The sequence below is a fragment of the Carettochelys insculpta genome, chromosome 5 (genome assembly GCF_033958435.1).
Source record: "Carettochelys insculpta isolate YL-2023 chromosome 5, ASM3395843v1, whole genome shotgun sequence".
NCBI lineage: Eukaryota > Metazoa > Chordata > Testudines > Carettochelyidae > Carettochelys > Carettochelys insculpta.
In genome coordinates this window covers 49,441,184-49,467,934 of record NC_134141.1, presented here as the reverse complement: position 1 = coordinate 49,467,934, position 26,751 = coordinate 49,441,184, and the positions used below count along the sequence as shown (strand labels likewise).

At 42.1% G+C, this 26,751-nt stretch overlaps 1 protein-coding gene across 3 annotated transcripts; it reads right to left on the bottom strand.

The window, feature by feature from the left end:
• Window positions 1-1,903: 1,903 nt before the first annotated feature.
• On the bottom strand, window positions 1,904-19,679 carry NFIL3 (nuclear factor, interleukin 3 regulated). 3 transcript variants are annotated; one of them, XM_074995044.1, is made up of 2 exons: window positions 19,363-19,679; window positions 1,904-3,816 (listed from the first exon to the last, which is right to left on the bottom strand). In XM_074995044.1, exon 2 carries the CDS (start codon window positions 3,617-3,619, stop codon window positions 2,237-2,239), a length of 1,383 nt encoding a protein of 460 aa, XP_074851145.1. In that variant the 5' UTR covers window positions 3,620-3,816; window positions 19,363-19,679; the 3' UTR covers window positions 1,904-2,236. The 3 variants fall into 3 exon arrangements, with proteins under 3 accessions (XP_074851145.1, XP_074851149.1, XP_074851146.1); XM_074995048.1 differs by lacking the exon at window positions 19,363-19,679 and adding an exon at window positions 18,918-18,938; XM_074995045.1 differs by lacking the exon at window positions 19,363-19,679 and adding an exon at window positions 16,772-17,190.
• Window positions 19,680-26,751: the final 7,072 nt, after the last annotated feature.

Sequence of the window (26,751 nt, the reverse complement as noted above, 5' to 3'; positions counted from 1 at the left end):
ACATGACAGTATGACTAGAGGATCCGTTGTAGCTCCACTTGCAAGCAAAAGTTGGGCTGGAAGAAAGTTGTAGACAAACACTGTAAACCTTCTCTGTGGGAACTAGCTCTACATATACAGGCACACTGTGGTGTGTGGACTGTTGTGGAATCATGTGGAGCCTTGTAGAATGTCATAGAATTTTCCAGAATCTGTTGGGAGAACATGGGAGAACCTTGCCTAGACAGGCAGACGGACACAGCAAAAATAATATACAGGATTTAGCATGATGTCTTCATGCCCTACTGGCTCCTCACAAAGAACAAAATATTACCTCTAGCCCTGTCTAACATAGCATGCAACACTTGGGCTACATCTGCACTAGCGAAGGGGCATGGTAATGAGCAAGTTGGGAAGATGCTAATGAGGCACTGCCATGAGTATGCAGTGCCTCATTAGCATAATGGCAGTCATGCACAATTTGAAAGTGCCACTTTCAAACTGAGTCCCGCCCGTGTTGACAGGGGCCTTTCGGAAGGACTGCCCAGACTTTGAAAGCCCCTTCTTCCTAAAACCTAACAGAAAGAAGAGGCGTTTGAAATCTCGGCTGTCCTTTCGAAAGGCCCCTGACTACATGGGTAGCATGCAATTCGAAAGCAGCACTTTCAAATCTCACTCGACTGACATTATACTAATGGAGACACTGCACATTCACAGCAGTGCCTCATTAGCATCTTCCCAACTCGCTCATTACCAGGCCCCTTCCGAAAGGAAGGAAGGTGCTAGTGTAAACATAGCCTTATTGCCTGTGCAAAGATCTAGGGGAACAGTCCTGTAGAGGAAGTCTGAGTGTCTCTCGTCCACCTAAACTCTCAATGTAGGCTCCTCAGGCATTTAATCATGAACTCAGTATAAAGCTGGTCAGAAAATTCCAACAAAAACTTTGACCAAAAAATACACAAATTTGTTCTACAATTCCCCCACCACACCCACACCCACTTTTCCATTCAGATCAAGAGCTAGCCATTTCTGGAGAATCTCATGTAAACCTTATTTCATTCCTATAACTGTACTGGGCTTTGGTGTGCAAAACCAGGTGTCAACTCCACTGGTGATATCCTAGTCTGCTTGTGGACCTCTGCAGATAAGTTTGCTATGCCTTGATTCAGATACTTTGTAGACATTGTCTTTAATTTCAGCTCCAGTTTTGCAACCACTCAATCTTTACTTTGAGTTCCTGCAACTCCACCGGTGATATCTTAGTCGGTTTGATAAGAGTTTTTCACCTAGCTAAAGTCATAATTCTCCACCATTCTGCTATGGAGAGAACTACTACATCCAGGAAATGCGGAGTCCTTTGGCACGGCCTGTCTGTAAATAGCCTATCCCACACCTATAAAGTGAAAATTATGTAAATCCATTGTATTTCAGGCCTGCAACACTGATTAATGCAGAGGAACTGTGGCACAATTTACCAATTATGCCAGATTTGTGGTTCTGCAAATTACGAAGATCCACAATCATTATTTCATATGGAGAATCAAATTATACAAGGTAAATGTCTCAGTATCTTTCTCAATAAACCGCACTATAAGCCAGATAAGTCTTTCATTTGAAACAGCAGGATTTTTTTTCCTTTATATTACTTTGTACCTCTAATCATAATAAGTAAGGTAAAACATCTCAGTCTTCAAACTGGATGCTGATATTTTTAGTACATCAAGCCAGTTTCTATTCTCATTTTAAAAAGGCTTTACGGCAGGGAAAAAATGTGACCTAGGATTTTCTTTTTCCAAAAATGTAAGTCTTAAATCTCAATTTAGTTAGTTAAGTTATAAACCTCACTCAAGTGAGTTCAGATATATTTTGGAAGGCTTCTTATTGAGCATTAACAAAATATTTACATGTTTATAAAAATCAATTGATCTGGAGTAGATGTTCTGTGTTTGTCACCAACATTTTATTGTAACTGGTAACTTGCACACCTTATAATAGAACAACAACAACATGGGGAAAAAAAGATTCACTATATACAGCCCCCATACAGGCTACTTGACTATACACAAGGCATAGTAATCATAACACAATCTACTCTTCATCATTATTTGTGCACAAAAAGACACCATCAATCAGACATTATGTGAACATTACAGTGAAATGACATCACAAGTCCAGTGAAAATTCAGCATAATACAAAACATATTGATCTACCGCAAATGACATCCTTGAAAACAATAATCCTTTCTTCAGTAGTAACTTAACCAGAGTCTGAAGCAGAGATTTGTTGTGTAGTTATAAGTCTTTTAAGTGAAGCAACCTCTGCTGATAAGTTTGCTATGCCCTGCTTCAAATACAAGTTCTCTGATTCAGATACTTTGTAGGCATCGTCTTTAATTTCAACTCCAGTTTTGCAACCACTCTGAATCTTTACATTGAGTTCCTTTGGGTGCCAGTGCTCTGGTTTGAGAGACCAGTCTTGGATATTAGTCACTTGAACAGAGAAAGGAGTGTGAGAAGAATGCACCAAGTTTTGTGCATTGTGCTTTTCAAGCTCAAAATGTCTCTTAGATGTCATGTCAACTGGAGATGATAGTTTCTGTGGAGCATCATAGTCATTATCTGTCGCTTCCACTTTGATTTGCATGACTTTGGCCTTAATTCGTAGCTTGTGAGGCAGTGCAGAAGAGTTCACCTCTGGAACTTTTACTATTGCATGAACATTTTTAAGTTCAACTGGGGAATGAATTGGACCTTTAGGGACCTGCTGCTCATCTTCTCCATCAGATGACTTTCCTACAACTACATCATCAGCTTCTGAAGTTCTTGGAGAATTACTGGAAGACCTATTAACTTGCAGCAGAGGAGGGGAATGTGAGTACCCATTAAAATTTCTTACCATGTAGTTTGGAAATATGGATGCTGGATAGGGGCCTCTATCATCTCTTGACTCTCTTGCATAGTTCTCCAGTTCCATAGGCTCCTGCTTTATAACTTGAAACTTATTTTCAGGACTTCTGCAATTGTTTTGTACAGGACTTGCCTGAGTATGCTCTACAGAGGATACTTCAGACACATCAGACAAAGAGCTTTGTGGAGAGTGTTTGATGACAGAAATACAACTACTGCCCACTATAGATGGTTCATGTTCATCCACAAATGAGTTAATATTTGATTTGGAAGTTTGATAGTCCTGGAAATATACAGCTGTTGAATTACTGAGCTTCTGTATCTCTTGGGCATATGCTGCAGAGCTAATTAAACCGAACTTTAGCTTCAATGAAAGCAGCTCAGCCTTTAAGGTGGCATTCTCCTCTCCTAATGCAATTAGTTTGTTCTCTAAGACAAGGTCATTTAGTCGTCGTTTTTCACGAGATCTTTTGGCAGCTTCATTATTTTTTCGTCTCTTTTCCCAATACATAGCATCTTTCTTTTCATCTGGAATGAATTCCCGTTTTCTCCGACATGATGAAGATTTGTTTTTTCCACCATTTCCTTCATTAAGTATTATGTCTTCATTTGCAGTCAAGTCTTCAGGCACATCTGTTAAAGCAGAATTAAGCACCATGATTTTGTCCATGTTGCTACTTGTGTCAACAGGTGCCTGTTCCTTTTTAATGGTCTGCATTTTTCTCAGCTGCATCAGAAACAATTTTTAGCCGATCTCTGACGAGTAACAGAGTGAGCAATTTTCCTGGTGCTTCTCAAACCATAACAATCTAATAAACGCAGTAATTTTAAATCCATATGCATTATTCCTTTTGCTTCATATTATCAAACATTAGCATGTTCAGCTCCAATTTACTTCTTGAGAGATGCAATGGGAACCTTCTAAGTAACCTGTAATAAATAAAAGCACCAATTATTACCTTCTTATTGCTGATTTTCTGCTTCAGAATGTTACTTTCAAACTACTTAATTTAGAATAATGATTGACTCATTAAACCTACTAGAATACAAAAGAAGCTCAACACTTAAAATGATCCAGCTCACTCTATGTAGCCACCTAGCAGCTTTCTTCTCCCTCCACTACACAATTAAACAAATAAAAATAATGGTTCCCGTTTTCAAAGCAAGTAAAATGTGATCCAAAGAAAAGCAATAAAAGAAACATTTGTTTTTGATTTGACAATAACATTGTCATAGAATTTTCCATTACATCACTGACCGACTTCAGCTTCTACACTAGCAGATGACTGGACACATCGATTAGCAGTGCTGAAAAGTATCTTCTTCCTCCAAAGACAGACATGTCTTCTAAAAGCAGAGGTGGTGGGTGATTTAGAAATGTTATATATTTGGGTGCATTACTAATTAAAATTATCCCAGGCTGATTTAAAGGAGTTAGAATGCTTTTTTCATTGCTTTAAAAATGACATTAAACATTTCAGCTATTCAGTGCATAAAAAGAACTAATTTTAAAACAGATAGGCTGTGGCCCCTCCTTTCGGAAGGGCTATGGTAATGTGGCACTTTGGAATATGCTAATGAGGCGCTGATATGAATATGCAGTGCCTTATTATCATAATGGTGGCCATGCGTGCTCTGAAGCTGCTCGTTTCGAAATGCACACCACCTGTCTAGCCAGGGGCCTTTTGAAATCAGGAGGCCGTTTTGAAAGGCTCCTGGCTATGCAGGTGGCATGCATTTTGAAACCAGCAGTTTCGAAGCATGTGTGGCCACCATTATACTAATGACGAGCTGCATATTCATAGCAGAACCTCATTAGCATATTCCAAAGTGCCACATTACCATAGCCATTCCGAAAGGAGGGGCCAATGCGGGCACGGCCATAGTATTTTTGCATCTAGTGTAGACACTGATCATGTGACTTTCAAGAACACTTCCTTCCCTGATTGCATTGATATAACTGAGTTTAAGTAAGTTGTTACATAATTCTGAGAAATATGTCAATCTTTATAAAAAGCCAACAATACCAAAAAAAATATATTACACACAACTGATCTCTTATCCCTAATTAAAAAAAGACTATTGAGTAGTGAAATTGAATTAGGATAACAATTTATTGATATGATTCTCATTTGAAATATGAGTTTCCTATACCACAGTGCAATTTAGCAACACTTAAAGATGTGTGAGTGTTGCAAAACACTGCACAAAATTACAACAGAAGTTTAAATCTAAAAAGTGACCATCAACTAAAGAAACAAGCTTAACCTTTAATTCCGGACACTTTGTCATTAATATTTGACTTAGCATTTAAGTTGGCATTTTGTACTATTTAATTCATATAAATACAAAAATACTCTGTTCTCATGACAACATTTATTTTTGATCTTAGACACAGTTCCCCCTTACAAATTTGCCATGGTTAGCTATGTCTTGTTAAATTGGTTTTACCAGGAACAACTGCTTTTCCACAACTATCCACATAGCAATGACTCTGTATGATGTCAGTATATTTAAAAGAAAAATCAGTCATGTTAGCTCAATATTGGTACTTCTTGGGTGTGTTTTTACAATGACTAATTAAACCAATTTTAACTTTATCAGCTGGGAAAGTTACAAAAAAATAAATTAATTGCATTCTGCTAGTTTCTCTAATCTTTTCCGGAAGGCTAAAGTGAAGTGAGTGATCTAATAACAATTAATCTAGGAGCAGAAAGACCTGGGTTTCAAGCTGTGTTCTGTTCCACCAAACCAGGCCAATTCCTCTGTCATGAAAAATGCACACATTTAATAGAACAGCTAAACAGACTTTCCTATAATCCGTGGTTGGTTACTGGGTTATAACTAACTGTTGTTGATAAATTCCGAGTAGAAAATGAAGTCAAGGGATAACCATTTTATTAACCACACTAACGATTCCCAGCAACAACAGTGCTTGAAAAGCAGAAATGTATCTAATATACAAGTAACTACACATGTAGCCTGATATATAAGTCCATGATGAAGTCAATGGGAGTTATTCCATTAAGTTAAACCTTTATATCAGGCCTTTAAAGAAAGAAAAATCACCACCACAAATACACAACTTCATATAAAATCCACTATGGTTCAGCCATTCAATTTACAATGCTATATTTTAGCACTGGTTTAACTGAATATATGATAATACCATTAAAAATTCAGTGATGAACACATGGATTTTAACATGCTTTTCTTCAAATGAGTGAGAATGCTTCAAATATAGGTAACAAGTTTAAACTTCTCACATAATGTGTTACAGGAGCTGTAACTATCTGTTTGACTGGAAATTGAAGTCATTTCCAGAATGATCATCCTTTGACTTTAAGCTCATGTCTACACTAGTTCCCCCCGTTGTGGAGGAGGCACGTTAATGAAGGATTTCAGAAGATGCTAATAAGGCACTGCAAGCACCTAATTAGCATAATAGCAGCTGTGTGTGATTCAAAAGTGCCACTTTCGGAACGCACACGGCCCGTGTAGAAAACCAAAACCAAATGGGAAGAAGGGGCTTTCGGAATCAGGGTGTCCTTTAGAAAGGCCCGTTTACATGTAGACACAGCCATTGTGATGTAAAATAAAATGCACAGGTTACAATTCACATTATTCTGTAGCACTGGTATTACTGGATCAAAAGAATACTGACTAGCAACTACCTTGGTACATTATGTACACTGGCAATCACTATATTTATTCAAGTCATTCAATACCCTTTGGCTCTCCCCTAAGGAAATGTATCCACTTTCTAAAGTACATAATGTGAAACAGTATACCCTTTCTATTAGGTATCAGTGAAACACACATCTTTACCACAAGTTATGAATTTATTCTTTAAGACTCTGATCTAACTCTTATTGAAGCTAGTGAGACACAACGGACTTTCACTGTGAGTTGGATCAGAACTGAATGATTCGAAGATCTAAGTAAACTCTAAAACTGGTAAATAACTGAAATCAAAAGCAGATACCGGATACTGACACCATGAAGCAAAGGGATACTTATGTACATACAAGCCTGTATCCCATTCATTTATGTGCTGTATAGTACAGGGTGGAACTTCAAGGTCTACTTACAGTTATTAGGCATTGAAATACTCCAGGGCTACGTCTACACGTGCACGCTACATCAAAATAGCTTATTTCGATGTACCGACATCGAAATACTCTATTTCGATGAATAACGTCTACACATCCTCCAGGGCTGGCAACGTCGACGTTCAACTTCGACGTTGGGCAGCACCACATCGAAATAGGCACTGCGAGGGAACGTCTACACGCCCAAGTAGCACACATCGAAATAAGGGTGCCAGGAACAGCTGCAGACAGGGTCACAGGGCGGACTCAACAACAAGCTGCTCCCTTAAAGGGCCCCTCCCAGACACAGTTGCACTAAACAACACAAGATCCACAGAGCCGACAACTGGTTGCAGACTGTGTGCATGCAGCATGGATCCCCAGCTGCAGCAGCAGCAGCCAGAAGCCCTGAGCTAAGGGCTGCTGCACACGGTGACCATAGAGCCCCGCAGGGGCTGGAGAGAGAGCATCTCTCAACCCCTCAGTTGATGGCCGCCATGGCGGACCCCGCTATTTCAATGTTGCGGGACACGGATCGTCTACATGTGCCCTACTTCGATGTTCAACTTTGAAGTAGGGCGCTATTCCCATCCCCTCATGGGGTTAGTGACTTCGACGTCTCGCCGCCTAACGTCGATTTCAACTTCGAAATAGCGCCCAACACATGTAGCCGTGACAGGAGCTATTTCGAAGTTGGTGCCGCTACTTCGAAGTAGCGTGCACGTGTAGACGCGGCCCAGAAGAGCAATTTGTTGATTATTTATCTGCACATTATTTGTAAATATCAAGCTATACACAAAGCCATCTTAAGAGAAAACATGATCTGATTACTTGCTATTATTGTCATCTTCACCCCCCACAGCCCTCCACCCTGCCCTTCTTTTGTACTGTGGGAGCATAGTGTTTTGTCTTTCAGTTGATTTTTTGTCTTTCACTTGATTGTGTTTCAAGGCAAAGACCACAGTCTTTATATATTTTTGTACACAATTCAACTGAAACCCTAGTCCATTCTGAAAGAAGCTTTGGGGCAGCACCATATTATGAAAAATTAGGGCCAATAATAATAAAATATTAACAGTAGTAGAAGTAATAGTAGACAGATAATTGGTAGGATCAGAATGATTACAAATCCATCCAAATACTGAATATTGAAAATTCAGTTATTCACAACCACCTTGTGAGTCACTTAGAGCTGAGAGTTTGCCATGATTGCAATTTCATATTTAGTTCTGGAGGGCAATATTCATGCTTCAGTTAATACTGAAGCAAAAACAAGGACAAACAAGAAAACAAAAATCCCAAACAGGGTGGGATATAATTTTTTGTTTACTGTAGAGTTCATGCTTCTCAGGACTTCTGCAGATTGGGGCATTCCAAGGAGACATAGTCTGTTTGTTTAAGCAACCATATCTCTTGTTTTGGCCATGCTGCATCTTGTGCATACTACTATCATGTTTGGTAAGAATAAGAAGAAAGAGAGAAGGATTGTTCACAAGTCCATGTCTAAGGTAAACATGTCTTCAAAACAAGGGTGCTTTTGCACATAACATTCATATGTACTCCTTCCCTGTACAGTCGACACCTGACTTACACCATTTCAACTTCTGCATTTTTTGAAATAACGCAAGTCGAAAACAACAATTACTGCCCAGTTGCTGCACCCTCCCGCTGGGCCCTGCTGCATCTCCACTGCCCACAGGGTGACCCAGCTGCCCCTCCCGCCAGGCCCTGCTGCACCCCGGCCCAACTCTGCTTGCTGCTGCCCATCTGAAAACTTAATGGGCTCGGCAGCCACAGTGAAGATGCTCTTCCCTGAACATCTGTATCATTTTAATGAAAACTGCAGTTATACAAACAGAGAACTAAGCCCCCTCTCTGTTAATGGGTTTCCTTGTGGCTCAGTCCAATACAGAGTCTGTAAACAAACTAAATTCCATCTGATCATTATGGCAAAATGCCTTCAATAAAAACAGCCATTTCACTTCACTTCAATTTTATTTTATAATTCCACTGGAAAACATGAGTATTTACACATAAACTAATGAACTGTAATGATTCCTCTGACTACATTTCAAATTTATTCTAGTATTTTCCCTTATGATTAATTTTGCAATTACTTTATCACTCCCTCATAAAGTATTCTAAAACCAACATTTAATACTGCTGTACATTAGTCACTGCTGAGGGTTTTTATTTATTTAATTATTTATTGGGTTGGTTGACGTTAATGGCACTGAGTGCCAATACAACAATGTAATAGCACTCAACCCTATTAACGTAATTACAAACCCAATCCTGCTCCAGTGAAATTCTGCCATTGGACTCCAATAGGCGCACACTCAGATTCAAGAGCTAGTATGACTGTTCTCACAAATTAATGATAATGAAACAAGAAATGATCTACACAGAAGCCATGCAATGTTAATTTATCCATGGATTTTAAAATATTGAAGCACTCAGTCTCAAGATACTATAAGGTTCTGATTATGCAGCTTTACTCACATGCTCATATTATATACTTAAGTGAGCAAAAGAGTTACAGGACTGGGTCATAATTTTTACTCCCTTTGTTCATTCTAATACAATCATGGTGATCAATTCTGTGCTGGAATACACACTTGTGGTTCCCACTTACACATGTGTGTTTCCCAAACCATAATATGACCCATATTGCTTTATTGAACAAGATGTATGTTCCTTAGCAATTCTTTTATATATTTATCAAAAATAAATTGCATTATATCTATGATTAAATTCTTAAAAATGTCTGTACAGTGTTGTTTAACACAGACGGTATTCAGGACCACAGAGAGGAATTATGTGGTCTACGGTAAAATTTCACGCTGGGTTTTTTGGTCGTGTAAAGTTGCTAGCATCAGTGACAGCGGGATGTGGGGCCCACTGGTGCAAGCAAATCACTCCTCACGCTATTAATGGCAGGTCCCCAAACTGTGCCCTAGGTCCAACACCTCTCACTGAAACTGGGTCCAGATGTCTATTACTTTGGAGGAAACTCTCAAATGGGGTGACTTGGAGAAACTGTCTCCCCTCGGCAGTTCTGGCAATTATTTAATTCTCTTCCCCTAACATTCTGGTGATGATTGCACTAGACTAAATGAACACAGTTTCAAAGACTTGCTCTGAATCTCTCTAAAAATTTTCTAAAACCAAAAAGTCTACAAATCTTAAGAGTCCTCCCAAGAGCAAGACTACTACAGAATATTCATTTCTAACATTTGTAAAGTGAGAACTATGTATTCTGTCACTGACTTCTCAGTGTGTATTTAAATAAACACTGTCAAGTATAAGATAAACAATTTGCTAAATCAACCAACCAAGCAAACTAAATTTAAGTGCATATATTTAGATTGCCAATTCCTATTTTCAATGTTTTGCATAGTTATCATTAGATATGCTATTGCCAGCATCCTGTCACAGGACACCTTAATTATTTTAAAGTCTCTTCACAACCCAGAAACACTGGCATTTACAGGCACTCAACCCAATAACCCTTTTGTACCCAAAACTTCCAACAAACAAATTAATTAGCACTGTGCATCTTCAAAACACTTGAAAAATATTTGCTGATGATGTGATCCAAATATCTTAATAAAGTGAAGAAGAATTATCATTTGCATTATACAGCTGGTGAAACTGAAGGCAGAATTCAAAAGGGAGCAGACAACCAATCCCTGTATTTAAGATGACAAAATACATATGTGAGTCTCCTGTTCACGCAAACACAATAATATTAGTTCTCACAGAGAGAGCACAAATATATATATAGGAGTTTAACAGCGGCAATATACGTAATAGCAGCAGTGGCATGGCTGAACCATACGGAGTATGAATGTGCCTGAGCCTGGTAACTATGTACTTTAGTCAGCTGGGACGTGCTTTCACTGGTACCACCAGGCTACCGTGCCTGACACCAGTATATGTAGGTGAGGAGGGGGAATCACATCCTTAGCCTGTATTGTAGACATAACCTGAACTAACAAATGGGTCTGATGAACCACATCTCTTCCATAATTTGAAGCCACTGTAAAGCTACCCCTTACAGGTAATAGCCAAATCACAGTGCCATGTATTGCCACTGCCCTGCGGCCAGATCTTCACCTTGCTTAAAATATCACAGTTCCACTATGACCATTTTCCCCAACTGAGGATCTGGCCCCTGTGGCCTGGGCCAAGCCCCCTTGAAGGCATTCAAGATAATCTACTTTCTTTTAGATGTGGCCCCATTCAGGATGAGTGGAAGTTTTGCCACTGTCTTGAGTGAATGCAAAATGTCAGTCCTAATGCAGGTTTGTGGCTCAGTTGACCCATTTGGTTTAGCTTTCTTGGGACCATACTGATGAACAGCCTTACAACATATGGATGAGTAGCTATTCAAGGTTACATAGGAAATATAGTAAAATATATGTTATCTACCATTTTTAGTCCTGTGGACATAACACACCTCTCTCAAACCAATGGGCATCTTCTATCATTAAAGACTTAATATTAAATCCATAATTAAATTACAGATCAGTGTAATACTCATTACGACGTTTTCACACAAGAGGAAACATTTTGGCTATGTCTACACTAGCCAAAATCTTCGAAATGGCCATGCAAATGGCCATTTTGAAGTTTACTAATGAAGTGCTGAAATACCTATTCAGCGCCTCATTAGCATGTGGGCGGCCGCGGCACTTCAAAATTGACAAGGTTCGCCGCCACGTGGCTCATTCAGACGGGGCTCCTTTTCGAAAGGACCCCGCCTACTTTGAAGTCCCCTTATTCCTATGAGCAGATAGGAATAACGGGACTTCAAAGTAGCCGGGGTCCTTTAGAAAAGGAGCCGCGTCTGGACGAGCCGCGTCAATTTAGTCAATGATTTTAGTTAGCTGGATGACCACTTATCGTGGGTGTGACCAAGTTTCCTGTGGTCCTAAAACGTGTGTTTGCAGTCATCAGTTCTGGCTTTCAGTGTTCTGTGCTATTGATTAGCTGTAATTTACCCCTAAATATAAGGCTACATCTACACAAGAAGCCTCCATTGACAGAAGTGACTTTTGGAATGGATTTCCCGGCAAAAATAGATTGTGTCTACACATAAAATCAGATCAAAAGAGCAATGTATTCTGTGGACAGAGAGCAGCCAGACTCCCTGGCCCTCTCTCGACAGAATGGCTCACTGGAAGCTCTGCAAACAGGGCTGCCCTGTGAACCAGAAGCCGTGTCTGTTGACAAACAGGCCCTAGAGCATCTACGTGGCTGTTTTGTCCACAGAACACTGTCAAGAGAGGTGTTATACCTGAATGGGGAGAGGTATAATGCTGCCACTGGATGTGCCAGGTTTTGTCAAGAAACTATTGACAAAGCACATTTTGCATGTAGACATTTTGCAGTTTTTCCTGACAAAAGCCTAGTTTTTCCAGGAAAAACCTCACCTGGAGACCAATAAGCAGTGGAAGTGTTGGTAATGCTGCCAGACAATATTGACCTCCCATGGTCCTGAAAATTCTCTTGTGTAGTACCGGTCAGGTCCCAAGGGTGCCGGTTTTGAAAGGTTCAACCTGTAACAAGCTGATTAAGGCAACAGAAATATTACACTACTTCCATTCTGTCCAACTTGAAGCTGTACCCACAAGGTTGAATTCTTATGAAAGGCCTTCATTGTTATGAAACATTCTTCTGTTACTGTTTATCTTAATAATTACAGATTAACTCACTAAAATACAGGTTGCTTCTCAAAGGTTAATAACACAAATTATGCAAATAAAATCATCTGGAGAGGACTGAATGTGTGTTAAAAATAGCTGTTGCTCAAAGGATCACTCAAGATTAGTAGCCCATATTTGACCTATATCATCTTCATATCTGTTTGGAAAGTCTATGTAATTCTCTATTGTCTTTGTCTGAGTTTTACAATACATTGCTTCAGTGACTTGTTTTAGAAAAAATAGTGTCACTAACTCAGAGTACTCAGGAACAACCTTAATAATAAACTGGCATTGTAAAGGTACATGTGAAGATATACTGATATAATGAAACATATTTCATTGTTATAGTTTCAATAGATTATAAAAAATACTAAATGGAGCTAAAAATAATTCTTAAAAGTATGAAGAATACAATGATAAGAGCTTTCCTACGCCCCTAGCTGTTTTGTAGCAAACATTTTAGATTATACAAGACCACTATTTTCCTATTAAAGGGCTTCCAAAAACATAAATCACAACCTAGTTAATTTTAAACACTGGAAATATTCTTTTGCTTCATTATTTTCCCCTGACTCAAATAACACAAGACAAAAATAATCATGGAATGTTGTTTCAATTATACATAAACCAAATAACATTCTTCTGTATTAATTGTATTGTATTCTCACCAACTCAGAATATGAGCCAGATCCCCAGATGGTAGAAACCAGTGTTGTTTTACTGAAGGCAGTGGTACTATACTAATGCACAACAGATGAAAATTTGGCCCTATATCTCTGATATAAAAAATGACATGCAAAAATGTGAAATATCATGACTGTAATAGAACATACATGTAATAATGTATAACCACACTGCAAATGAAACATAAATAGAAACTAATGGAGACCACAATCCTGCAAGATGATCCACGTGCCTGGACCAGTGTGTCCATGCAAAGCCATGGACTTTGCTTGGCCTCCATGAAAATGAAGAGTGGGTTCTTTCAACAGAATCAGTTGCAGGACTGGGGCCTACATTCAACTACTTGGGATGCAAGCTCCATGGGAGGTTGCATTTGGCATTCCAGCAGGTACCCTAATCAACAAACTCAGCAACAGAACAGAAACCTGAGTCAAAGCCGTATGCATAAACGTGCATAACCCTGCAAGTTATGGTAACTAAAATAGGATACATGAAGGAAAATAGAAAATTTTCCAGAACAGAATAAAAAGCTGTGAAACCTTTAAAACGACTTTCAATTTAATTTTCTATTTACGACCACTGGGATGAGAAAATTCTTTCCTATACTTGTTAAAACAATGAAGAGTCTATTCTCCAATGAGTGTGGGCTTCCTTTAGAATACATATTATCAACAGAAGAATCTAAGTGTGTGTTAATAATAAATGATATGTAATAAAAATATGATCTTAGATTTATTGTGACAGTTTTTACTCCATAATCAAATTATATAATGTTCCTACTGACAGCTCAATGCCAATGGTTTTATGCTGTAAGTCTACTATAGGGAAAACTAACAAAATTGTAAAAGAAGTATTTTTCTCCAACCGAAAAGAAAATTTCATCTGTAATATCTATGCTTAGAATTTAAAAAGTCTTTCAGTATTTCTATGTTATGCTAATTTGGCTAAGCACCAACTCTGGTGTAAGTTATGAAAGGAAAAAAACACTGCAGGATGTCAAACAGTATATTAATGTTAGTAACTTTTAGGCATACCTTGTAAAATTGAAAATCAAGAAACGGTAGCACTGTTTCTAGCAGATTTAGAATCAAATTCAATATATCTTCATTTTTCAAGTTACTTTTGACAGTCATGCTCACCCTACTGCTATCCTTCAAAATTATAAATATTTCAGTGCAATTATGTTTAAATGGGTTTTAAACATTGAAAACAAATGGCATTTTTTCTGGAAAAAGAATATATGATTTGGCCTTATATTTGCATCTTTTTTATACATATTTTAAGTACATTTATATCTCATAACTGCCTGTAATTATCATAGCAAGGTCACCTGGAAGAATCTAGTAAGCTCATGATAGACATATTGCTTAACAGTGTGTCTTAAGACTCAAACAAAGGATTTTATTGTTCCAGCTGTTGCATCACAGTGATGTTATAAGTGCAGCTCACAAAATTATGGTAACAGGGTTGCTGTCTGGAAAAACAAATTGCATAAATGCTGTTTGTATAACCACTTGCCAAAGTAAGTCAGTTTGAAATGAGCAAAATAATTTTTTTTTGGTTTAAATTTCAAGATAAGTTCTTGAGAAAGCCGAACAGTGACTGGCATATTTCGTAGGCCATACACTCATACTATGATCAGCAAAAGCAGTATCTGTATGTTCCACAATTTTTCAGGCAACGGACCGCAAATACTGTTTCTTCATAGGCTAAGATAAGCTGTGAAGAGGCTGTGTAAATTCATATTGCTTGTGGGATGGCTGTAAGCTTTTTGACGCCTTTTAAATCATTTCCTTAGCAAATGACTTTCCCAACAGAAACATGAAGCTTTAAGGGCAAACCCAGGAAGCTAGATATCCTGAAAGCTAGTTAACAACTCTTTAGAGAATACAAGTTAAAAATAGAAGAAAACTAAAAATGGAAAGTAAAGCCAGATAAAACTGGAAAATGTTAACTTACTTATAGTCAAATAAAGATACCTATAATGTGAACACTTTTACATGAGTTTGTGCTAGCGCCAATACATGAATGAGCATTACTCAGCATTCCTTAATTTTTTTGGTTTAAATCATGTCTGGGGACAAAACTGCATCCTTGTTTAGTCAAAATACCTCTTTAAATCAATGTTTTGACTGAGGACATGAGAATAATGCATTTAGGATTATTCTATTGTAGGCTTTGTGTTGCATGAATTACTCAGTGGGGCAAGGTAAATTCAAAATTGATTTTATATACAGATAATTGGAGAGAACATACTTGAATTTGATAAATCAAGATGCAAGGATAAGGAATAGTTACAGGATATTTGAACATATTTGTCAATACATCTAAATATATACTCTCTCACTGTTTGAGGTCAAATTCAGCAATCAGCAACTGAAAGTTAACATGAATGTTACAAGGACATGGGATGTTTTAAATGTTTTAGTAAGTTATTCCTTAGAGCTCTCACATTTAACATACCACAGTGGGTTACTAAACTAGATTTTCAGCTCTGGAAGTTTGGTCGCAGGTTAACTGATTTTGATGGTTTGCACCTAGAAGACATTTGGTCACAAACAAAACTGTTAGGTGTTTGGAGATAAGTGTTTACAAGTGGCTTATTGTTGCAGTAGCCTGATCTCATGGATTTTAACAGAGACTAAAATTCAAGAACTTCTCAGTTTGGGTTTTGCCAGAGTTACTTCATATGACCTGGTAAAGGGAAAAAACATATACTGGATGAATTGGTGAAGAAAAAAAAATACTGGAGATTTTTTGCTTCTTAATAAATAAATATTTTGTTTTAAAAACAAACATTTCTCTTTTTTCTCCCCTGGAAGAGTATATGGTACTTGGAGAACTACTGAAATTTTGACATCACAAAAGAACAGGTTGGATATTAGGAAAGACTTCTTCACCAGAAGGGTGGTAAAGCACTGGAATGTGTTGCCTAGAAAGGCGGCGGAATCTCCATCCCTATGGGTTTTTAAGTCCCAGCTTGACAAAGTCCTGGCTGGGATGATATTGCTTGAGGCAGGGAGCTGGACTCAATGATTTCCCCGGGTCCCTTCCAGCCCGAGGATTTGATGAAAAGATTGAAAGCTATGCCCTTATCCTACCCAGTGCCCAGTGAATGTAACCAAAAGTGTCTTGAGTTCCATGTGCTTTGGCTCTGCCATTGAGAAAGCAAAACTGTTTAAAATTCTTTTTGTTAACATCTATTTGACGCCAATGCATAACGGGCATTGGCTTGAAAAGAGGTCTGTTAACAATTCAACCCCACCATCACGTCAATGGCGGTGGAAAAGTTACGCTGAGACCCGAAGAGGAAGAGAAAACGGGAAAACCTTCTGGCCCTCTATTTTTTCTCCTGCCCAACCCAAAAGACCACACGCCCATTCAAACGGCAAAACGTGCCTCAGTCTCCACTTCTCTCAAACCAGCCTCTCCACGCAGCATCAAGTGCGGGCGAGTTCCATTAGTCAGTGGGTGTGATGCGTGGAAGCAAGTGAAGCTCGCGTCGCGAGGACCAGGCGCCGGACTGCAAGCTGCCCGCCTCTCGTCTCCCGCAGCAGGGACATTCTCTCGCTGGACGGCGCACTCAGCTGCAGCAGGGGGCAGAGGCGGTCGGGGCGAGCCAACGGGGCGCCCTAGCCAGGCCGACCCCGGCACAAAGGCGGGAGCAGGCGGGCGCGCTGGGCGGGGCAGTGCAGAACGTGGGAGCGAGCGGAATTGCTGAGCAGCTTCCCATTCCCAGCCCGGCGACGGAGGGTGGGAGGGAGCGAGCGAGCGAGGCGCCCTCCCCTCCTGCTCCGCGCTAATGAGCGGCGAGTACACACACTACGTGACTGGCGACGCATTCCGCCCCCGGCTCAGCCTGTTCTCCTCCCGCTCGCGCCCCGCCAGCGCCGCGCGAGCCCGGCTCACTCGGCTGCCCCCCGCGCTAGCGCCCGGCCCGGGCTGCCCCCCTCCGTCCCCAGCGCCAGAACAAAGGAATGCGGAGCGGCAGCGCCTTCTGCCTCCCGAGTCGCACTAACCAACGCCTCGTGCGGCGGCCCCTCCCCGGCACCCGCCCGCCCGCGCCGTGGCTGCACTGACTCCGCAGGGGCCGCGGGGAATGCATGATGTGCGCCAGTAACACTCCCTGACGAACGGGGGTGGGGGTGGGGCCCCGGCCACCACGGAAGGAGCCTCGGCCCCTTAACGACCCCGTGCACTCAACTCATCCACGGCAGGCGCCCGCTCGTCTCAGTAGCAGCGCGTGTAAAGACCCGGCCCCGATCCTGCCTGTCTCCGCCCTCGGCTTGCCGGATCGAGACTGTTACTGAATACACGGGGGACCGATTTTGAGTCCTCCTGCGCTCTGCACGCGTCCCGGGCCGCCCAGCCTGGCGGAAGCCCATCACAGCCTGGCTTCAGCCGCGCTGTAATACTGACCTACATCAGCTTTTTCGCAGGGCCCACTCTAAACCGCCGCTATTGAATGTGAATGGGACACTCCCTCCCCCGAGTTTTACTTCCTCAGGGGTCGCTACGATCAGGGAGGGAGGCGACAGACCACCTCGCTCCTTCGGCGCGGGGGGCACGGGTAAAACGCGCGTCCATCCCCTAACGTCCTGCTAAACAAAAGGTAAATGAAAGGCAATGCCCAGCAAAATGCTCAGCGTCTGGGCAAAACGCCTTCCTCCAACGACAGCTCGATCCAAACGCGGGGTGGGTAAAACCTCAGCCCCGAACGTCCGTGCGCCCAGCTCCGGGGAACAGACCGAAATAGCAACATGAAGCCACAATTGCGAAAATGTGATGAGGCTAAATATAGAGTAACACACATTTCATAATGAGGGTGTATAACACACATTCAGCAAGCACGAGTTACCTCCTCACTGAGCACGGGACTACTTTCCTCGCTCAACTCGCTTTCAAAAATCTGTTTCAGTGACATGTTTCAGCCCGAGATCGTCCTAGTTTTTTTGTAGCGAAATTATAAAATTGCCTAATTAGCTCCCTCTCCCTACCCTGACTGCCAGCAAATTCTGTGGTTACATAATGCAACATTTCCAGGAACTATGAAAAGATCGGTCTCGTAGCGTCTGAAAAACCAGCGACCGGAGTGAGGGGAAAGGCAAAAACAAATAAAAACTGATCTAACACACACGAGAGAACTGAATGTTACACGCACTCGTTTCCGTGCATAACAAACTCCCACCCCGAGCGCAACGTGACAATGCCCCCGGCAATCGGCACAAAAACTCCCTATTTTTGGTTGGAATACACAACACTGGCGGCATTTAACTATTTAATTTCCCACCCGCACCAAAATCACCCAAGTCTTGCCCACACAAAGCACACGCATCACACACAAATGCCTGGCAGCATTTCTCGGTGCAATGTGATTATGCAATGTGCAAAAGAACGAGCCCCACAAGCCTTGCCTCCGGCTCCTTACACAGAAGACAAATAAAGAGTCTGAGGGGTGTGGGGGGTGGGTTTCAATCTAAAATATGTACATTTTCCAAAGGCCATTTTCTAAATTCCTTCCCGTGCTAGAATTCCTGTAACTAACCTTCTGTTAGCAGGAAAAACCCGTATTCCCACTCGGCTGCTTCCCACTCCTCCAAACATACCACTTTCCCCACCCAGAGTGAGGCGGATCCGCCTCAGATCACACGTCCTTGGCGCTTTTCTCTATGAAAACATCAATTTTCCTCCAACAAGGAGACATATTATGCAACAACAACGTATCCAAAGCCAGCAAACAAGCAGCAGCAGCTCCAAGTCTACGTGCTGTCGCGAGGGCGCTGCAATCAAAGCGGCCACCTTAAGGTGGCGAGTCCCAGTACTTGACGTGCTAGGAAAAGTTACATAGATACACACAGCCAGCGAGCGCGTACACACGTCTGTACCGAACTACGGAGAGATTTACACGCAGAGAGAAGTGTGGAGAGCCAGGCGGGACGCGCCGCACAGACCGAGCCAGGGCGCAAGGCTACAAGCCACTGCGGCGTTACCTTCATAATCGGGGGACGAAATCGCCTGTGCCCTCCCAGCCGCCCGTTTGCATTTGCCTCTGTTTTCCTCCCGATGGCTGCGGGGAGTGGGGCGGGAGAACTCGCGGGCAGCGGGGGCGACGCCCGGCAAGCTCCTTGTCCCAGTCCTGTGCTTGCGGAACGCTGTCCCCTCCGCGCCGCGGAAGCAGCGGCCGTGCCAGCCAGCGAGAGGAGCGAACGCGTCCGCTGCTGCTGCTGCTGCTGCGCCGCCGCCGGAGAGAGATCTGTGTTAGTAGGTCAGTCCTGTACTCTCCTCACAGCGCGCAGTCCCCATGCCAGCCTTTGCGGTGACTGGCAGCGGCCCGGCCCCAATCAAGGCTCGGCGCTCGCTGCGCGCAGCCAATGGCCGCCTCCAGGAGCGGAGTCAGAGGGGCTGGACCAGGCTTGAATTGAACCCCCTCTCCTCCTCCCTTCACACTCCCCCGCCCTACGGGAGCAGTGTGGTACAGTAGGGCTAGGCGCTGGGTATTGCATAACCGGCGGGGGGGGCGCTGACATTTACGTAATTACCCGCTGGAGGGCCAAAGGCCAGAGTTAAGCTGGAGACTTTCCCCGCGGCTGCCGCTGGGTGACTCTTACACACTTTCAGCCGCAGTTCGGATCTCGCGAGCCAACAGCTGTGGTTGTGGCGCAGGCGCGCAGGGAGGCGGCGGAAGATCCCCCTCGGCTGGCGGCTCTGGGCAGCGCCAGTACCTGCGCTGCCCGCTTCTCCTGCCCCAGGAGCAGCTCCACAGCCCTGCAGCACCGGCTCTACCGCCGCGTACGCGCGGGGAACAGGCAGCCCCGGGGCCCTGCCCCGCCACGGGAGGAAAAGAAAGAAAAAGATGTGCCGCCTCGTGAGGCTGGGACAGGAGGGGGTGCAGTGTGGTGGGGTGTTGGCAGTGGGAGGGACTCTGATGTGTGTTTATCGGCGTGCGTGAGAGTAGTGAGCAAGTGTGCAGTGTGTATGTGTAAGGGGAGTGGTGTGGCGGCAGTGTATAAGGGGAGTTGTGTCGAGAGAGTGCGGGTGCAGTGGGTGTCAGGAGAGTGATGGCTGTGGAGAGTGGGTGCAGGGTGTAAGGCCAGTGATCATAGAATCACAGAATTCTAGGGCTGGAAGGGACTCAGGAGGTCATCTAGTCCAGCTCCCTGCCTGAAGCAGGATCAACCCGAGCCAAGTCATCCCAACCAGGACCTTGTCAAGCCAGGACTTAAAAACCTCGAGGGATGGAGAATCCACCACCTTTCTAGGCAGCACAGTCCAGTGCTACACCACCCTCCTGCTGAAGTAGTTTTTCCTAATATCCAACCTACTGTTCTCCTTCTGTAACTTCAGACCATTGTTCCTTGTTCTGCTGTCCATCACCCCTGAGGACAGTTTCTCCCCCCTCCTCTTTAGAGTTCCCCTTCAGGAAGTTGAAGGCTGTTATTAAATCACCCTCAGTCTTCTCTGTAAGTTAAACAAGCCCAAATCCCTCAACCTCTCCTCATGGGTCATGTGCTCCAGCCCCTTAATCTTTTTTGTTGCCCTTTGCTGAACCTGCTACAGCAGATCCACGTTCTTTTGATACTAGGGAGCCCAAAACTGGACACAATGCTGCAGATGTGGCCTCACCAGTGCCAAATAGAGGGGAACAACCACTTCTCTAGATCTGCTCAAAATGCTCCTATTTATGCACCCCAATAAGCCGTTAGCCTTCTTGGCTACAAGGTCACACTGTTGACTCATATCCAGGCTTTCATCCACCATAACCCCTAGGTCCCGTTCTGCTGTACTGCTGCTTAGCCAGTCGGTCCCCAGCCTATAACAGTGCTTGGGATTCTTCTGTCCCAAGTGCAGGTCTCTACACTTCATGTTGAACCGCATCAGATTTCTTTTGGCCCAATCCTCCAAATTATCCAGGTCATTCTGGATCCTATCTCTACCCTCCAACATATTTACCTTTCCCACTAGCTTTGTGTCATCCGCAAACTTGCTGAGGGTGTAATCCAGTCCCTCATCCAGGTCATTAATAAAGCTGTTGAAGAACACCGACCCCAGAACTGAGCCTTGGGGCACTCCGCTTGAAACCGACCACCATCCAGCTATTGAGACATTGACCACTATTGGTTGGGCCCGACTGTCAAGCCAGCTTTCTATCCATCATGTAGTCCATGGATCCAATCCATACTTCCTTAACTTATGGGCAAGTATATTGTGAGAGACTGTATCAAAAGCTTTGCTGTACTCAAGGTACATCAAATCCACTGACTTCTGCATGTCCACAGAGCCTGTTACCTCATCATCGAAGCTAATCAGATTGATCAGGCACAACTTGCCCTGGGTAAATCCACATTGACTACTTTTGATCACTTTTCCCTCTTCCAAGTGCTCCAAAATGGATTCCTTGAGGATCCCCTCCATTATTTTCCCAGGGACTGAGGTAAGGCTGATGGGTCTATAGTTCCTTCGATTGTCCTTCTTTCCTTTTTTTAAAAGATGGGAACTATATTTGCCTTTTTTCCAGTCATCTGGGATCTCTCCTGATCACCAAGAGTCTTCAAAAGATAATGGCCAAAGGCCTAGCAATGACATCTGCCAATTCCCCCAGTACCTTTGGGTTCATTAAAACCAGACCCATGGATTTGTGTACAGCTAGTTTTTCTAGCTAGCTCATAACCCATTCCTTCCCCACAGCTGGCTGCCCTCCACCTTCCAATTACTTAAGTGTGTTTAGAGTGGGGGTGCAATGTGTAAGGGGAGTGATGTGTGTGTACAGTGCAGGTGTAGTGTGTGTAGTGTGGGGGCAGTTTGTGTAAGGGAAGTGATGTCCATGTGTACAGTGTGGGTGCGGCATGTGTAAAGGGAGTGATGTGTGTGTAGACAGTGTGGGTGCAGTGTATGTAGAGTGCTGTTGCAGCGTATGTAAGGGAAGTGATATGCGTGTGTAGAGAGTGTGGGTGTAAGGTATATGATGTGTGTGCACAGAATGCAGGAGAGCCTTTGGCGAGTGCAGCAAGGGATGGCAGAATATTTATGGTGACTGGGTGTGTCTTACAGGGGGGAAGGGAGGGGCTCTGGGATCCAAGAGCCAATGTGTAACAAGGAGTTTTGTTTCTTGTTCTGAGTGAGATTTACTCAAACATCTGAACAAAAACAAAGCCCTTGTTCTTACAGCCAGGGGAAAAATGTGTGGACTAGAACATAATACAGTGCAGCTTTATAGTTTGTTTGATCTGAAGTGCAGTGCAACTGCTAAGAAATTAAAAATAAAAGCTCTTCCAAGTGGCTAGAAGCATTATAGTTTCTAAGTCATTACACAGCTGGTTTAGGTGCACATCTGTCATCTAGTCCCAGTATAGATAATCATCCTATGAATTATGCTTAATTGTTGGCTAGCAGAAAGCTACTCTGGTTCCTTAATAGGTGTGTTCCCTGCTGCAAATCAGTTGACATTTTGTGCCACAGGCTACAAAGCATATGCTGTATGCATTAAAGTACAGCTAGTGTTTTCTTTCATTGAACTTCAAGGATAAGAATAGTAGCTCTTCCACTGACTTAAATCTCTACTCTCACCCCTGTCATAAAATCCTCAGAAATTAAAAATATTTTATAGAAGTAATCATCAGACATTTATTTTTCAAGTTGAGTGGCCCCTTCTCATGCTTTAAGAACAGCTCACCAGAGGTTCAGAGGGCATGCCTTCCTACAGTCTAACAGTTTGTCATACTTTCAACCTCTACATCTTTTCTCCAGCGTATTACAAAAAAGGAACATTACACAAATAGGCTGTGTCTACCCTAGCATGTCTACATCAGCAAAACTTATGTCACTCAGGGGTGTGAAAAAACACCCCATTGAGATGTTTTTCTGACACTCCTGTTCACAGTGCTGTAAGTGGGAGACGCTCTTCTGCCAACCTAGACTGGGTGTTATTATGTCAATGGGAGCGCTTTCACCTGTCAGCATAGTGCAGCTATACAAGTGTTCGGACACAGCTGTGCCGCTATAAGCTTTTAAGTACAGACTGCCTTAGTTTGGTGTTGATCTGACATTTGTTTAACATTTGACATTTGTTTAACCTTCACATTGAATGGGCCCTTGAAATAGGTGTTAAATAATCTGCTCCAACTTGTCTCTGTAAATTCAAATATATTCTGAGAGGAGCACTGGATTTCTAGCTGACTACATTCTCACATTCTAAAATGCAGGTAAAACAAATGTCAGATCAAAACCAAACTAAGGCCCTGTCTATACTTCAAAGCTTACAGCGGCAAAGCTGTCTGAATACTTGTGACAAAAGTTTTAGCAAGGAAAATGCCAGTGTAGACACAGCCTTAGGATCCAGCAAAATTGTGAATTTAAGCTTCCAGGCTTATCTAGCAAAGATACCAACAAATATCGTATGATATGTTTTCACTTCTTTAACTCACAATGGTTTTGAAACTTTTCCTCTTTTTCTCCAACAAAAGCTAAATTCCCTCCAGACAACAAAGATAAGATTATTATTTCAAAAATTCTGTGCCCAGAGTAAAAAATTATATTTGATTCATCCTGTTAAGATTCTTATTAAAATATGATAACCCTGTCTAGATTCCTATCTTATTCTGGCATCCTAATACTTGTCATCAGTTAGGTTGAATCCAAAACACTCTTAAGACTGTACAAATTTAGGAAACTGAATTGTGAATCAGCATTCAACATTTATTTGAATTTCTCCTCTCTTACCATATTCATTCATGTTTTCCCTCAGATATGAAATAAGGTATCTTTAGTTTTTATACTTACACCCTCTAATTTATTTCACATGCTTACTAAGCTTTGTGCAAATGGTTTCTGTTCAAATGCCTTTTATTCCCAGTTTCCTAACTGCTAGTCTGTGGTCAGCATGTTGGTAATTAAATATAAAGCCTCTCCAGTTATGGAGCCCAGACAAGTGGCAACCAAACCTTGCTATCACGTGATAGCTGCATAAAAAGTTTGAGGGTTTAATTTCCAATCGCAAGAGGAGCACAAAAGACACCAAAATAATTGACACCTTGTCGGAAGTCTCATAAGAGAGATCTAACATTGAATGATACAAAGACTGAAGATGAAGGTGGATATGCTCATACATAGAGTTGGTTTGTCTAGGTCAAGTCTGGGGCACTTTGGTAGAGCAGCATGGGGAAGTTTGCATAGCAAATTTTATTCTCTGTGCAATGCACGTTGTGCTGGTGAAGAAGTAGTTGAGCTTTAGGACTGTGAAATCCAGCATCTTTCACAAAAACTAAAACTACACTCAGGTTTTTTCTAGAAACAATTGCCTTTTTTCCCTGTGAAAAAATGAATCCCTATGAATCCAGGGCATTTCAGAGTTTTAACAACTTAAGGAGGATGAATTCAATGCTTTAATCTTCCATAATAACTTAGATTCTTGAGATCTGGACATCAGTCTACAAGGCAGTAATATCCTTCTATGTGGGTAGGGAATATTGGCTATACTACTCCCAAGAGAGTTTAGTTTCCTATTAATTTTTTGTATTGTTAGTTATTATCACTTATATATTTTTACATGGATCTTTCCCCAAAATCCACATACAAAGAGAGCCTCTGTATGTAGACCTCAACCCTTCTGTTTGAAAGAGAGTGCAGGGACCCACTTCCATGTCACCTTCTCCCTTTCCCTTCTCCAAATCCTCTGAACGGTATGCAATGGGTCTGGAGTCCTTAGAAGGATACGGAGTGGACAGAATGGGGCTATAGCCAACAAGACACACACACGCACCCCATCTCTCCTCCTTTTCTGACCCACAAAGCTTAAACAAAACAAAATGAATACAACATAAACTGTAATAAATGAGACACAAAAACCTTCTCAGGGATTCCTACAGACTGTTGGGGCTTCAGGGAAAAACCTGACTTTGGAACGCCAAAGGAGCCATAATTCTAGGAACTGAGTGGGTCAGGGAGTGTAAGAACTGGAATTGGTAAAATGATACCAGGCCACTAAATAGATGTCCCAGGTTTCCTACAGATGCCTCAGGATCTACCAGTGTTGTGGTAAACACCACAGTAAATTCCTGGGGGGCAGGCAAACACATGTGCCCCTTCCCTCCCCCTCACTGGTGAAGAACTCTGAAATTAGCTTTTTTGAAATTCTCTCTCTCAGATTTTTCTGTGGGAAGAGATTAACAGTGCCAGGAGTTCTTAAGCCAAGGGCCAGCAACCCGCGGCGTGCATGCTGAGAGTGGCATTCACGCCAGTATTCATTGATATGTGAGGTGGGAGCTCAGCCCCGCCCCTCTTGCCCCATGCTGCTGGGAGCTTGCCTCAAAGTCATGTGGCATTTGTAGAAAACCAAGGATATCTGTTCAATGGCCTGGTATCTCTGTACCAATTCCAATTCCTACTCTCCCTGGCCCACCTGTGGATTAACAGAAGACCACCTAAAGGATAAAGCTCTGCATCTTTATTTATTAATGTAGATGTTGTAAGTAGAACTATTCGTGACTTTCGAAACTATCACCAGTAGTTGGACCATACACAGCGGTCAAAAGATCAAATTTCAGCACTCTCCCTCAAAAAGGTTGCTGATCCCTGTCTTAAGCGATCATCAAAGAAGAGTCTAAGTTGATATGAGTTACACCCTGTTCTGGACATCTTTGGTGTATAAATTATACAACTTCAGTTCCCATTTACCAGCATGTAACTTACCCCACTGTGTGTATTACTTCTGAATTTGGCCTAAAGAGTTTAGCTTAACTAAATTGAAGTAATTTTTACCCAGAGAGAGGCCGGAAGAGAGGAGGAGTAGCAGAAAATGCGATTAACAAGAAGATGTAATGTAAGATCATAGAATCATAGTAATTTATACTTTTTGGCACCATCTTAAATTTCCTTTGACACCTTTACACCCACTTGCAGACACATAATTTACATTTCTTCTCATTTAACCTCTGAATCTGGCTTGCTGGGTGACATCCTGACTCCATTGTCATCAATGGCAAAATTTCTGTTGACTTCAATAGGGGCAGTATTTCATCCTGTGCTTTTGATGTGTCCACTAAGTAATACCAAATAATATTACAAATATTGATTAGCTTGGAGGGAAATAGCAGTAAAATAATTCACAGTACTGTAAAATACTATAAAATTGAATGAAATTTTATAAAATTAATAAAATGAAGGGATATAATTATTAGTTGATTTATTATCACCCGTGCTTTCTATCACTACAGCCATGGTGTCCATAAAAGTGTAAGTGCATAATGATCCATACACAAAATAAGATAAAATAAAATAAAAACTCAGCAACCTGGATGTTCTGATACCCTGGATGCCTTAGGAGTTCAGGGCATAAAATTGGTTCATGCTGACCAACTATTTCAATGTCTCTTCTTCAAAAGGAG